Source organism: Helobdella robusta (genome assembly GCF_000326865.2).
Source record: "Helobdella robusta unplaced genomic scaffold HELROscaffold_33, whole genome shotgun sequence".
NCBI lineage: Eukaryota > Metazoa > Annelida > Clitellata > Rhynchobdellida > Glossiphoniidae > Helobdella > Helobdella robusta.
In genome coordinates, this window is record NW_008704623.1 from 1,022,481 (window position 1) to 1,039,309 (window position 16,829).

At 33.0% G+C, this 16,829-nt stretch overlaps 2 protein-coding genes across 2 annotated transcripts in view; one reads left to right on the forward strand and one right to left on the reverse strand.

Moving 5' to 3' along the window:
* Positions 1 to 1,727: 1,727 nt before the first annotated feature.
* On the forward strand, positions 1,728 to 3,059 carry HELRODRAFT_82432 (hypothetical protein; the record flags this gene model as incomplete). Its single annotated transcript, XM_009022779.1, has 2 exons — positions 1,728 to 1,859; positions 2,805 to 3,059. Coding segments are annotated over 2 exons (387 nt in total), but the record flags the coding sequence as incomplete, so codon positions are not given.
* Positions 3,060 to 13,716: 10,657 nt separating this feature from the next.
* HELRODRAFT_192451 (hypothetical protein) overlaps positions 13,717 to 16,829 on the reverse strand; it is a 3,450-nt gene continuing 337 nt past the window's right edge. The window contains exons 2-6 of the mRNA XM_009022780.1: positions 16,718 to 16,781; positions 15,291 to 15,418; positions 14,917 to 15,013; positions 14,305 to 14,408; positions 13,717 to 13,988 (exon numbers count right to left, since the gene is read on the reverse strand). Of these exons, the coding sequence (XP_009021028.1) occupies positions 13,914 to 13,988; positions 14,305 to 14,408; positions 14,917 to 15,013; positions 15,291 to 15,418; positions 16,718 to 16,781 (468 nt within the window). The 3' untranslated portion in view covers positions 13,717 to 13,913. The remainder of the gene's footprint in view (positions 13,989 to 14,304; positions 14,409 to 14,916; positions 15,014 to 15,290; positions 15,419 to 16,717; positions 16,782 to 16,829) is intronic.

A 16,829-nucleotide genomic window follows, 5' to 3' on the forward strand; every position in this document is an offset into this window, starting at 1 on the left:
TTCACACAAACACGAGAATAAAACGTAGCAGAGGAAGAAAAGACACCCACACACACATACACACACATACACACACATACATATGCACACACACCCACACAAACATGCACACACACTCATACTCACATATACACACACAAACAAGCAAACAAACACACACACACGCACATACATACATACATAGTATGACTAATTTCCTAAACTTTTAAACTACATGCCATGACTGAATCTAATGAATGAATAATACATAACTCGGTATCTATACTTTATTTGCCGGATTCAGCGCTCAAATACATACATGTATAATGGTTTCACCTCGTATTTTAATAAGTTCGTATCGTATTAAAACACCATTGTATAACTTGTGTATTGCTTGCTTACCTTGTTCTTATGTGAAATACGTGAATTATTATAAATTTATTAATTATAAATGGATTATTACAAATGCATATTGAATACAATTCATTGTGTGTGTATATAGGTATTGAAATTGTTGAAACATACGGGTTCTAGAGCCACAAAAATCTCTTGGTGAAGAACTTGTGTCAGAGTGAATAAACATGTACATGAATGTTTATAAAAACATTTATTTATATATATATATTTATATTTATTTATTATTTATTTATTATAAACTTATTTATTTTTTATTATTATTTCTATTTTCCAGAAATCACATTTCAATATGTAATACTTTCCTTCATTTAAAAAAAAATTCAACTTACTTTCACCGAATGAAACTTGAGAGAACAAACGGATTTAAATTGAAGTTGTCATTAAAATGTTCGAAGTTTCAACATCAGATCACGTAATTCTTAGTGGCTCTACTCTACTTACAAACTCATTTCATCATCATTTTTATTTAGAAAATTTTAATTAAACTTATTAAATTTTAATTATAAATAAATTTGTTTTACTCTCTTTTCAATCATACAACTTCGATTTTCAATCATCTAGTTTTGCCATTCAATCAATTAACTCGATATTTCAATCGCCCAATTCAATTTTTCAACAATCAATCATATTATTTTCTTGATCATTTAAAGCTCAACTTTTAATTTAACTAATCGGAAAAAACAAGTTTTCAATTAAATTCCAAATTCATTTTTCAATAATTTAAATCTTTTTTTTCCAAACACATAACTTTATTTCACAACCGTACAGCTACTATTTTCAACCGCAGACTCCATTTTTAAACCACTTTTCAATCGTTCAAGTTTATTTTTAACAACCAAACAAATTTTCAACAATTCAACTTCAATTTTCAATTTTTTAACTATATTTACAATCACCTAACTTTATTTTTCAATAACTTTATTCATCTTCCGAACTACACATCTTAACTTTTCAATCAGTTATCTTTAATTTTTTATAGCCTAACTCTGGTTTTCAATCTCGTAATTTCATTTTCTTAATAATTGCTTTAGTTCTTCCTAAACTAATCAAACTTTTCAACCACTAAACTTGACTTTTCAACCATCAAACCTAGATTTCAATCACCAAACTCAACCAAACCTAGATTTCAATCACCAAACTTAACTTTTCAATCACCAAACTTAGATTTCAATGACCAAACTCAACTTTTTATCACCAAACCTAGATTTCAATCACCAAACTCAACTTTTAATCACTAAACTTAGATTTCAATCACCAGACTCAACTTTTCAACCACCAAACTCAAACTATCTATCACCCAACACTCACAACTTTCAATCAACCAGATAACTGAATGGACAAAGGATGACGACCGATTCATATCACTCGTTGACAAAAACCAACTGGACAGAGTCACACAACTACTGACGAAGAAGAAAATTGATCCCACAAAGATCGATCCAAATAAAGGATACTCCGCGTTAGTAATAATAATAATAAATTATTACTAATTAGCATTAGCTTAACTAATTAGCATAACTTATGCTAATCTCGTACTTTTTCATGAATATTTATTATTCATTAACTTTTAACTGCCATATCCTGTATTATGTAGATTGCATTTGGCCGTAGCCGAGAACCACCAGGCCATTGTCGAACTGTTTTTGAACCAGGGTCTCGCACAACGAATTGACGTTAAGGATGTTCAGGGCATGTTTGGTTTTGTTGTCGTTTGATGTAGACGTCGTTTTCATCATCGTCATCGTCATCACCATCATCATCATCGTCATCATCATCGTCTTCACCATCATTACTATCAGGATTGACACCAGTTCACAGAGCCGCCTTGAAAGGAAGGTACGAAATACTACAGAAGTTGCTACAGGTACAAAAACATTTGCTTTGATAATAATAATAATAACAACAACAATAATAATAATAACAATAATAATAATAATATCAATAATAATAATAAAATTATTATATAACGCTATCTGGATTATAATTTTTTCTGTAACCTCGTGCATTTCTAGCAAAAGCCAAATCTTTGTTCAGTGGACAAGCAGTTCAGGTCAGTTTTGCACCATGCCAGCGAAGGTGGCCATCTTGGCTGCGTCCAGATTCTACTGGCCAATAGTGCCCCCGTTCATTTTAAAGATAAGGTTTTTTTTTTTATTTATTTTATTGTATAAATATTTATATAAAGTACATGCCTATGGTACATGCTGTAAATTCAAGAAGGTTTTGTTAAAATATTTCGTGTTACTCTGCTGATATAATTAAAATTTTATTCCCATCGACCTGCTTGGAATATTGCGCTTTTTATATCAGCTTCAAGTTTCAAATCCTGCTAATTTAATTATCTTTTTTACATGAAAAATACCACACTTTCAGTTTCGTTTTGCCACCGAAAAAAATTCATTCACCAGGACGGGAAAACCCCGCTAGCACTAGCTGCAGAAAAGGGGCAGGCATCAATCTGCAAGCTATTAATAGAAAACGGAAGTGACGTCAACGATCCTGATGCGGAAAATAGGACACCGCTGCTGTTGGCGGCCTCCAAGGGGCATCCTTCCGTGTGTGACTACCTCATTAACAAGGGGGCACGTATCGATGCCCTGGACAAAAAGGGTCGGATATTATTTTTTCTTTACTTTATCAAATTTTTTCAAATCAATTTATAAAATTAAAAATGCCATCTTTATACACTCCCCCACCTTCTATCATCAGTTAACTCATTCACGCCAACCAAACTATACGAAGTTTCTGGATTGATTTCGAGTTAATAAAAATTTGTAGTTGAAGATTTATTGAGAACCCAAATTAAATGATTTTTCAGGCACGGCGATAGTGCGTGATTCGTTGATTCAGGCGTTGATTAACATGGGATTTGTGTTTCATGTCAATAAATCTAAAATTTACTTGAAATATAATTCCAAATAATAAAAATGAAATAAATATTAACCGTCTTCTACTGAAACCATCAGGTCACAATGCTATTTGGTACGCCACGCGAAACAGAGATATCCAAACGATTAGAATTTTAAACCAAGCTGAACAAGCTTACAAAAGTAAAATTGTTTTAGAAAAAACATTATCTAATAATATAATTATAATTTTTTGGTTTAATATTAAAATATAAATTTGATTTTTTTACTTAATCATATTAAATAAGTAACAGCCTATAATTTAAATTTTTTGGTGTACTTTCAGCTGGCTTAAATATTGCATCAAGAAGGTTATCTGAACGAGAAGTCATTGTGAGTATATTTTTCAATAATTGTGCAATACTTTAGCACATATTTACTGGTCTATACCAACTAATCAATATAAAATTTTTCTTTTTTTACTGACTGTATGACAAATTTTTACTATACAAAACTTATTTTCATACCATCAAGTCACCGAGACATAATCATTCCCACCCAAAACAACATCACTCCACCATCATCTTCATACCAGGACCACCCTTACGAGCCCATCGGCAACGAACCCCAGCCACACGGCAACGACAAATCAGACCAACTTAAAACACGTACCCAACAGCCCAAACCAATACCGACCCAAGACAGCCACCAAGACAAACGCTTCCAGATTGGCAAACCCCTCCCAGTTACACCACCCCCACGACCCCAAAAATTTCCACCATTTTCGGGAAAAAGTACAAGTTTGTTGGATTTAGACAAGAAGAAAGGGCAGCAAGATACCACGATTGGAGAAAAATTAGGGTACAAAGGGGGCGCGGTTTCAAAGATACCCCCTTTAAAAAATGGAAAGATGAATGGAAATGAAGACGCAAATGCTTACGAGGCGAATAAATATGGTCAATATAATGAAATAGGTAAGACATTTTAACATTGTATTATTTTCCGATGCTGCAATTATGAAACACGTAGAATGCTATTTTTTAACTCTTTTTTGTTAAATTCTTAAAAAGGTGCAAAAAATCATAAGCCCACATTTGAAAATCGTTAATGATGAGTAAAAAAACTTTAGAAAAACATAAACGAAACCACTAAAAAACAAATCTATTATACAAAATTTAAAATTAAATTGTAGAAGAACGTTAATTTAAACTGAAAATTCACACAAATTCTAGACGATAGTGAAATTGACGAGCCTTCGAGAAAAGAAGGAGCGGCCAAAAGGTTGGGACTGGGATTAGATTCCTTTCGAGAACTTCTGGATGATGCGTTCCGGAAGAACATAGCACTAGATGATGATGACGACATCCAGAATGAGACTGGTGCTTTGGAAGATGTTCACAGCGTTGTATGTTGCTGTTTTTTAAATCAGAATATTTTCTTCGTTGATTTTCGAATATTTAATTAAGTTGTTTTATTTTATTTTTTAAAAATATAACCAATAATTTATCCTAATTTACATATTTTAACTGATTTGAGTTTATGATTTGATGTAATTATAGTTGAATGAAATTTATGACAGATATGCAATAATCTTTTAAAAAAAATTAGACAGAATGAATAATTGTTCAAATTTTATTTACTCTTAATAAATTAGAATTGACATTTGAATAAATAATCATTAAGTAACTAACATTAAGAGCCAGCGTGCAAAAATTATTCTCAAATTCATGAAACAGAATCTATCGAACGAGGAGACAGAAATAGCCCCAGCAAAAACTCAAAGAAGTGAGCAGCCAAAGGTTCGATCTGCCCCAGGTAGCATCTTCGGAACGGAAATAACCCTCCCATCCATATCTCAAAACATTTCGCTTTCAAATCGTCACTCAACCATAACAACTTCAGAGGAATCAAACTCATTAACAGCTATCGCCGAAATGAATATGTCTGAAAAGGAGAAAGAGTTATATTTCCCGAAGTTAAACCTAACAGATTCGATAATGAGAGACGTAGACAAAATTACCAAAATTAAATCTCCAAAAAAAACTGAACCTAATGGCAACGGGTTGAACATAAGGGTGCCGCAGACTGTTTCCACAACTGGAAATTTGTACTGTAGCGATGTAGTCGGTGACATATACAATGAAAAGGTTAGCACACAACATGGCATCAATCCAGCCAGCGTAAACGATCAGCATGGCGAGAATTACTCAACAGTCACTCCGACGAAATGTGATAAGGATGAAATATTGAAGGAGAATATTGCTTTATTGAAAGAGGTCAGTTTTCTTTTGTCAAATTAAATTTTGTGATTTGTTATTATTTGATAAATAAATCACTCATTTACTACTTGTTGGCAAAAGCTTCGAAATAATTTATTTATTTTTTAAAAGTTGTAATTCTGTAAATTATTTTATTTAAAATAACAGTTAAAGTCAGCCATAGAATCACGAAAAGATTTGGAGTTAGAGAAATTAGAAATGATACAGCAACTGGAACTAGCGTCAAGTAGTCAGGACTGGCTCATTCAGGAACTCAAGGAGATGAGAGGCACTGTAGTTGACTTACTCGAAGAGCTGAATGATAAAAATGGGTCGTTGGGTGTCAGTAACTTGAATGAATCTACTATGAAATTCAAGAGAGAGCTAGAAAAACTAAAATCTCAACTTGATGCTATTTTGCGATTAGAATTAAACGGGGTTCATGATGTTGAGTCTGATTTTTCGAAAGCCGATAAAAATACGAACGATTACGCAGACGAACATAACTGGAAAGAACGAATCTCTAAATTGGAATCTGAAAAAAATTTAATATCTCAAAATTTAAAACAAATTTTAGAAGAAAATAAAACAAACCAAGTTCCTCTGACGGATGTTGAAACTCTGATGAACTTGGTGAAGCAACTAAAAGAAGAGAACGGGGCTCTGATTAATGACTATAGTGAGTTCAAAAACGAACAAGCAAAAGAACTTGCAGGAATCGAAGAAATTGTTAAACTTTTGAAGGAGACTGCAGTTGAAAACGAAGAACTGAGAAATGAAAATGAATCACTTGCCAGCAAACTCAATCGAATAACTACAACAGCTGATGACTTCGGTTATGTGAAACAAGAAAATGATAGACTGATGTCCGAGAGGAAAAATCTTGAAGAAACGGTTGAGCGGCAAGCTAAAGAATTGGCTGAGTTAAGTGATCAACTAAAATGCAATGAAGAAAAATTTGTCACAAGTTTACCAACAAGTCAGTTTAAATCTAACACAGATGGAGACGGTGAAGTGGATTATAAAAAAATGTATGAAGAGTTGAAACATGAATCGATAGAAGCGTACAAAGAGTTAGAAGCAAAGGAAGCTCTTGTTTCCGAATACAATCGAGTTGTGGACGAGTACGAGCAACTGCAAAAACAAACGTCCGCATTGAGAAATGCTCTTGATAGGAGGACTTCCGAAGTGAAACAGTTGAACAACCGCGTTCAAGAGCTCACCAACCAGTTAGAAGAATCTTTTGAAGATTTTAAAAACGAAATAAATTCCATACAGAATAAGAATGAGAAAAACTTTGAAAAGATTAAAGAAGAAAATAATGAATTAAGAAGCATAATTCAAAAACTGAACGAAGCAGCCGAAAAGAAAGATTCAACAAACGAAAACTTGGCTCTGGAATTAAGTTTGGAAAAACGAAGTAAACGAAAAGCTGGTGAGAACATAGAATCAAGAATAACGTTCGTTAATTACTGCGATGGCGCGGCACAAACTGACTCGATCGTAGAGGAAAAACGAAGCTTAGAAAGAGCAAAAGTGCAGTCGCCGATCTTTCAAGATTTGAAAAATGCGATGATAGAATCGAAACAATTGCAGGAAGAAAATAAAAATCTTAAAAAACAACTTGCAGAGTTATTCGCTCAAAAAGAAACGAAAAAAGATATCAAACCTAGCGCTCTCTCTGAAGAAAACATGAGACTGAAGAAGATAAATGAAAAACTCCAATCAGAAATAACTGGCCTCAAGAGAACGATCAGCGAACAGAGCGCTTACTTGGCAAATTTGACACCAAATTCCGGAGTAGACAAAGTCACATTCCCATCTGATTCCGACTCCAAAGTCATCAAAAACATCAGCAAAGAACTCAAAGCATCAAAATCCGGTCCGAATGAAAACGTTCTGAAAGAAAACACAACAAACGTTCAGTCGACATTAACTGATTCCTACGAGAAATCAAAAGAAATAAAATTGCAAAAGATCGAAATTGAAAAATTAAACTCAGAAATCATTGTATTGAAATCTCAAATTGAGTGCCTAGAAAGAACAAGAGAGGAGATTGATAGGAAAAACGAAGCTGAAAAAAAGAACCAGCAGAATAACGTGACCTCACTAGAATGTCGCCTCACAGATTTCAATAAAATATTTAAAGAAAAAGATAGAAAAATATCCGAACTTAGTGAAACGCTGAAAGAACAGCAGAAAGATTTAATCGAAGCTAAAAAGTTAGAAAATGATTTTGATAAAGTTTTGAAATTGTATAAGACAGTAGAGTGCACGTCGAAAGATTTGAAAGAACCATCGCCTATATTAGACAAAAAATTAACTTTGCTAGAGATGCGACAGTGGCTGAGGAGTGTGGAAGATTTTTACAGAGAGCAGAATCAGATGAAAGAAAGTAACGAAAAAATGAGGAGGGAAGTTGAAAGACTTCGAAGAGAACTCTCACAAGCTCAGGAAAATTATGAAGACGCCGTTAATGAAAATGCCAAATTATCAAGAGGACATTTCGCAGAGGTAAAAAGTTTAGAAGATAATCTGAACGAAAAGACAAAAGAACTTGACCAACTGAAAGAGAAATTAAAAAACATTAATTCAGACGAAGCGAGTTTAAGGAACGAATTAGATGAAATCAAAAAGCGACTGTTAGATAAAGATAATGAATTGTTATTAGTGGAACAAAGATTAGCAAAAGAAAGAGATATGTTGCTAGCTGATAATGCAAAGTTATTGATAGAAGCGAAAGAAAAAAATGATTTCTTTTTATCGAGAGATCGCGAAGCAGAGCTGATGGGAGAAATAGCCAACCTTTCACATCTATCTGAACAAGTCCAGGAAGAACTCAATGTAAAAACGAAAGAGATAGAAACTTTGAAAAAACATATGGCCGTCGAAATTAGCCGGCTACAAAAACTGAACGAGTTCACCAAAAATCAACTGAATTCCGTGTTACAGGAGTACCGGGAAGTCAGCGATCAGCACGCAAAACATTCGGCCGAACTAGAAAATATTAAAAATGAAAGAGAAAACACGATTGAATTTTTAAAAAGTCAATTAAGCAGAGAGCAAGAAACTTCTAACAAGCTGAAAGAAGAGTTAAAAATTCTTCAACAACGCCAATTGGACAACGTAGATGCCGAGCAGAGATACAAGACAGTGAAAGATGACTTGAGCAAGCTGGAACACGACGTTAAGTTAATTAGGGTTGAAAACGAGAGCGCCATGATGAAAATTTCAAACCTCGAGCACTACTGCAAGGAACTTGAGGACAGCAACGCCATCCTCAACGAAAAGTGTAACACGCTCTCAAGATCAAACACTAAAGAGAGTTCAGACAACAGGATAATCACCGAACTAAGAGAATCAGTACTGCTGATGAAACAACGATTGAGTATCATCGAGGAAGAAAACCAGAAATTAAATTTGCAAAAAGAGCAGGCGGATCTACTTTTAGAAATGGAGCAATTAAAAAATCTTACAGTCCTTAATAATCGCGACCCTTACATCAAATCGACGCACAATGGTAAAGTTTTGAAGCAAAATGGCAAAATGCCGACGACACCAGCCAGTAGGAAAGGTCTCATCTCGGTGTCCCCGGTTCGCAAACCAGATACGAACATCGAATTCAAACCATTTCAACATGCTTTCCAGCAAACAGACGTCAATCATAGATTGGCAGAAGAAAATCAAATCTTGAGGAAAACGTTGAACCAGATTGAATACGGCTTCTGCCAACCGACTCGAATGAAAACCGTGGCCATCCAAACGACGAATGAATACATAGTCGACATTTGCAACCTCCAACTGAACAAATTGTTAACAATCCCCAATAACTTGAGAACTGAAAACCGACAACTCTTCCTGAACATAACCGGTCTACAATGCTGCCTACGCAAGCGGCTACTTCATAGCGACAACCACCACCTCGGCCAACATTCCATCGCCACGCAAGACGCTTCAGTCCACAACTTCTTCAACGAGTTCTCAGTGAAAAATCTCGAACATTTATCAGTCCTTGTCAGCTTAGAAGAACAGATGGACATGTTCAGACTGGAAAGACACGGCGATCTAGAAATCTCTAAACAGAAAATTGAAACGATTAGCAACTCGATGAAAATTTTGAACGCAGGGCTCCACCAACTGAAATCTCTCCTCCAGTCAGTCGTCGACGGCAAACTTTCACCCACCCTCGCCGTCAGTCAGTTCAAATCTCAACAAGTTGTCCCGCTAACCGAAGACAGCGTCACCGAGCCGACATCCAATCAGGTTGCAGCTCTAAACGGTGACGTCATGAATGACGAAACGCAAGTAAAGCTGGTTAATTTGCAGAAACAACTTCAGGTAGTTAGTTTTTTTTACAAACTAACCGTAAAAATTTATTATTTATAAATTAATTACATTCATTTCCTTTTAATTGTCTTTAATTAGTTGTACTTTGCGATTTTATTCAGAGGACAGTTAAATTTTTAAGAAGTGCGTTACATAGATGCAAATTAAGTGATGGATTGACTGATTGATTGATTGACTGATGAATGATTGAATGATTGACTGATTGATTGACTAATTGATTGACTAATTGATTGACTGATTGATTGATAATTACATTCAATTAAATACAAAACAACATACAAGGAGAACGAAAAAAGATACAAAGAAATCATTTCAAGCTATAGAAGACATTTGCTATCAGCTGTGCAGGTTAAATGTTAATTATTATTAAATAAAAGATGTTCTAATGGTTGAGGCCCCTGGCACTGATGCTGCAGTGACCGAGTTTGAGTGCAAAGATATTCCCGCATATCACATGTGCAACGTGGGTTGGGGGGGTATCGATAACTCTGAAAATTATTTTAGATATTTGAATTTAATTTTGATTTATTTTTTTGATTAATTTACAATTTAATTCGAATAATTCAGGGAAAAATGGACCCAAATATAAAGGAGGCCCTTATGAACATAATCGAGTCACAAAGAATCGAGGACAAGGATTAAATTTTACTTAAATTTATATTTTAAAAAATTAATTTCGTAATATGTTATGAATTTTTCTGTCATAATTCCTTAAAAAAGTATAATAAGGACGACGAGCTTGCGTCATCTTGACGTAAGTGATGACGTAGACGATGATAATTTTTCTTCTACAAATTTCGATTTTATTCAAACATTTTTGATCTTTTTAAGTGAAAACTACCGTTAAAAGTTTTAGAAAATTGCCTGCATTTTATAAATTATCTAGCGCCTTATTCTAACATATATTATATTATATTATACATAAATATATACATTTATACCATGTATACGTATGTATATCATACATAAAAACAAACATATATACAACATATAGATATATTTACATATAAATTTATACAACTTTTTAAATTTTTCTTGGAGATCTTCTGCCAATTTTCTAATTGCAATGGTTGTCACAATTTACACAAACACTGGCACACATGAAAAGACACACACACATACATACACACACACATACATACACACATATTTATATTACAAATTTTATTTATTTTTATTCAACTATTGTACGTAATATATGTTTGTCCGACTAACTTCAAGACCATCCAACCAATCAATCAATCAAAAATAAACTAACATCCAAACAAACAAAAGAACATACAAACAAACAAACAAACATACATACATACATACAAACAAACATACAAACACATTAACAAACAAACAAACAAACCAACTAACAACCACACAAATCAAAAGCAAAACAACTAACTCATTTGCATTAATTTCAACTTTATAATCCAGTCATTTGAGATATGTTTGATTCTATTTTTTTTAAATTTCATTCAATTTCAAATTTGATTCGATTCACTTTTAGTCATTATACGTATATATATATATGATATATATATATATATGATATATATATATATGATATATATATATATATATATATATATATCAATTAATGAATATATGAATATATATATATATATAAATATATATATATATATATATATATATCCATTCTTAACTTGCAGCGTTCACAATTAAACATTTCAAATATGTCATGTAGGTACAACAAACATACAGACAGACGAACAAACAAACACAGACACACAAACAAACACACGCACGAACACACACATTAACACACACACATTCCTGTTTATTAATTATTGTATTCAATTTCTATTTAAACATGCTTAATGGTCTGTATTCTGTCTCGTCTGAAAACTGGATTTTAGTTAGATATTGTCGATTCGTAAGCTATTATAATTACAAATAATTATAATAATAATATTATTATTATGATAATTATTATTATTATTTATTAATTCTCTCTGAATGATTCTCGGTAAGACCTGACTTCTTTACTCTTGGTTTAACAACGCAAATAATATTGTGGTTTTATCATTGTAATGCTTTCTATAGAGCATATTCACGTTGGCTTATGATGAAACTACAACTGTACAACATTTACAACTGATGTTTTTCAGGTTCTAGGCATATAGAAAAAACTTATAAACAGACATTCACTTGCAGACATAAAGTAATATATATATATATATATATATATATATATATATATATATATATATATATATATATATATATATATATATATATATATATGCTATAAACACAGACATACACGTACACACAAACATACACGTACACACGCGCACAAACAAACACACACACACACGCGTGGTTAAGGACTTAATTTGAAATGGTAATTTATTTGGACCACTGGTTATTAATTTTATATTTCATAATTTCTCCAATTTACAATTCAAGTTTTCTGATTATTATTATTATGATTAATATTATTATTATTATCATTATTATTATCATTATCTGTGTATGTACCGGTACGTATGTGTATATTTGTGTGTTTGTGTGTGTGTGTGTATTGTTTGTATACATACACACAAAAAATAAAACACATTTATATTTATATTTTCTGTATTTAACTAGGTATCGCAATGTTTTCGATACGGTAAATTTTATGGGTACACGTTTCGATATCGGTATACGTTTCGTTATCGGTATACGTTTCGTTATCGGAGCACTTTTGCCATCGGTAGTATTTTAGACTGTATCGGAATGTAAGCGGGCATACATACACACAAATACGTACGTCTATGTATTTACGTTTTTACGTGGGTATTCGTTAATTTCGAAATGAGAAAAATCGCAATTCTGACATACCTGCAAACTAATAGTTAACGCATTCAGAGACTAGCTTTATTAAAATATGCAATATCAGGCATGATTTATTCAAAATTATTCATTCACAATTTTATTATAATAATATAAATTAATTTATAAATATCAATTTAATAATAGTTCAAGGACGGGAGAGGAGGGAGAGTAAGGGACCAAAATTTGACGGGGAATAAAGGGCCGAAATTTGACGGGGCGCCAAAAACTGAAAGTACTTGGCAGTCCCATTTTTGTTTATTGGGCAATTTTTGTGTTTATTTTTATATATAAAACAAGTTAGATTTTCAAAAAATTACGATAAATGATTGCTGACTGTTGGCTAAGTCCACTTTGGCTACACCCTGACCCCCCTCAATAAATTCTCCCTCTAAATTCGCCCCCGCATATCACACATTAACACATTTATTTATATATAATAATATTTGTGTTAATTATTTTTTTCCTATTTAAATGATTTTCGTTAAATTTTATTTTCATAATAAAAGTTAACCTGCTATTTTTTTTCTTTGTTATTTAACTCTTGTTCGTTAAATGTTACGGGATAGAATACATCGAACACTACAATACAAATACATACAAACACACACACACACAATACACACGTATACACACACACGCACATACACACCGACATACATAAAAAACCTAATGAAGAATGCCTGTCTAATTTGATTAAACAATCAAACGGTCAACCATATCATTTTTACAATTTTTTTCCACCAACCTTGATTCTATGTTTTTGTATTTGTATCATTTACTCTCAATAAGTTTCGTTTCGTTTCGTTTTTCTTTTATGTCAGTGTTTTGTGTGTGTGTGTGTTTGTTTGTGCGTGTGTGTGTGTTTGTTTGTGCGTGTGTGTGTGTGTTTGTTTGTGTGTTTTATAAGTTTGTGATATAAAAAGTTTTTTTTTAAATTTTAGAAGTAAAGTAACAGAAACAGACGTACATACACCGCAGCACACACACACACACACACACACACAGTTAACATACTGTAACACACACACACGCACATACATTATATTACATTTATTTATTTACTTATATCGATCAATAATATGAAAAAGGTGATAATTCGTAAAATAAATCATTGTACAATTAATACTTAGCCAAGAAGAATTGTTTTTAAGAAACACGTGTGTGTGTGCGTGTGTGTGTGTGCGTGTGTGTGTGTGAATGTGTATAAATGTGTGTGTGAGCGTGTGTGCGTGTGAGTTTATTTGCACGTGTATCTAAGCTCACTTTCTGGAGTTATCATTGGTTGTTGTCGGCAACCGTTTGGACAGGCGAGCTGTATGGTGATGAAGATGATGCTGACGTCATCATTATAATGATGATGAAGATGATGGTGAAAGGATGAAGACGAAGATGATGACAAAGATGATGATGGCACATGATTGGTTCAATATGATTGATTGACTGATTGTTAGTCTATGATGATTATTGGTTTAACGTGATTGATTGATAATTTATGAACGCTAGCTAAACTAGATTACACATATCACAACAACAACAACAAGAACTACTACTACTACTACTACAACTACTACTACAACTACTACTACAACTAACCCTAACCCTACAACTACTACTACTACACCCCAAACCTCGGCGCAGGGGTCATTGCAGGTGCAGGTGTTGCAATTGTTAGGATCCTTCAGGAAGCCACTTATTGGACATCTGCAAGATATTGGCACACAGGAGCCCGACCCTAAATTTTATTTTTGAAATTTAAAAATTTTTCTATAAATCAACTAATTTTCGTCAAATCATTTTCAAAATGTCAAATCAAATCCAAATAGTCCAATTAAAACATGCAGAAGAAGCGAAATGACACGGCCAAAAAAGAAAAAAAGAAAGGCCGCATTTAAGGTCAGCCAGTTAGCTCAGACGGTAGAAGTGCCGTGCTTCGCGTTGCCATTACGCAATGACTTGTTTCGAATGCTGACTGTTCGAAACCGAAAGACTATTACAATTGATCTGACATACGATGCGTGCATACAAACTACGATGTGTCTTACGATGTGTGTGTTTGATTTAAATCATGGACGTCCCATTATTTGAAACCATTCGCCATTTTAATCATCGTAATATTGCTATCACGTCATCAAAACGTTATCATCATCGTTCCCGTCATTTTAATTAATAATTTACGACCAAAAATATTGAATAATATTTAAAATATTCATTATATTATAAAATAATTGCGAAATACTTACAAGGGACGCAAGTTGCACTCATAATTCCCACACAATTAAACCCTGGGCAAGACATTTGCTCTACCACGCACTGTTGACCAGCCGGACATTGGTTATACTGTTGTACGTGGGGGTTAAAACATCAAATTATACATTTTACAAATCCATCGAGTTAAAATGTGCTTATTTTATGTTTGAATGTCTCGGTACGGGCCGATCTAAACAAGCTTTAATGATCACAACGCCTGGTAAAATATTTTATAATTTTCAAATAATATTTTAAATATTTACACGAACAATTTATGCTAATTACATTTGCGTATTAATCCGGAAAAATGTTTGATAATAATTAATTTTTAAAGTTGTAAAAATTGAAAAATTTATAAAATAATTACCCGATCGTAGCATCTACTAGAACAAGTCTGACAAAAGCACCTTGGATCATCGGTACTTTTTAGGACCACAAGACTTTGGCATGGTTTAGGAAGAGGTGGGCAAGGAGGGCACGCGGCACTTGCCCTATCTTGTGGTGGGGGTGTAAAATTATTAAAAACTTTATACGATATAATTTTGTAAGTATTATTTTATTTTTTATTATTTTATATATTATCAGTTATATGTTATCAATATAGTTTTAATTCATATATTCATTGCAGTTCTTTCTTTCTCGTGCCTTATCCTTTCAGCACATTGGCGACCATCGACCTCCACAAAAGCCGATCTTTAACACTTTGTAGTAGTTGAAATTTGATGATATTCAACAAGTGACACAAGGACTTCACGAGTGTTGTTCGTTGCTGTTGACCGCGATCTCTTTTCCCTGCAATCTTTCCAGTAGTTGTTAGATTTTCCATTCTTTCCTTCCGCATGATGTGACAGAAAAACGTTAACTGCCCCGTCGGATTCTCTGTAGTAATTTCCTCTTTTCATAATCGGGCCGTTTTAATATGATACATCCTCATTTGAAGTATGAGAGATTCAACTAATTTTCATAATTTTTCTCAAGATCTCTTTTTCCATTTCTTTAGAAATTGTCCAGGACTCAGAGCCGTAAGTTAGCACAGGAAAAATGTAACACCCTAACAGTTTTAATTTTGTTGATATTCAGATTTTACTGTTGGTGAGAATGTTTTTCATTTTATAATATGCATCTTTTGCCATGGTTTTCCTTCTTTTGATATCCATATCACATTTACAACCAGATGTAACCAAACTTCCGAGATAATTGAAGCTGTTGACTTGTTTCACCTGTTTACCATTAATGATTATGGAGCAGATCGGGGCGGTTTTGCTTTTACTGATAACCATGCACTCTGTTTTGTTGATGTCAATTTGCAAGCCTTTCTTTTCACTTTCAAAAACCATTTTGGAAACAATTGTTTGCAGTTTTTCTATTGAATCTGCTATAAGAGCTGTACCATCGGCATATCTTACATTGATTATATTCACGCCTCCAATGGATATTCCAGCTAGATCTTCTATCATTCTTACGTTGATCTCACTATAGAGATTGTACAGACCTAGAGAGAATACATCCTTGCTTAACACCTTTCTTTATTTCGGCAAAACTATTCATCTAGTTACCAACTTTCATCACTGCTCTTTGGTCCAATTAGAGGTTTTTGATAACACTCGTCATCCGTGTCTTCTCCATCAATGTTCTTTTCTATCAATGATTGCATCTATTGTCTATTATTCTAAATATTATCAATTAAATTCTATCAATATTATATTATTTCTATAAATATTATCACAAAATCAATTCAATTTAAAATTTTCAGAAACAAATTTTCGAAATGAAAGAAGTTTCACAGTAACTCACTTAGAACCAGAAAAAAACACACGACGATCAGACGTTGGAACATAGTTGTCTGTCTTTCGATATATTTATAAAAATTAATTTCATTGAGAAATTAATATATATAAATTAAAAT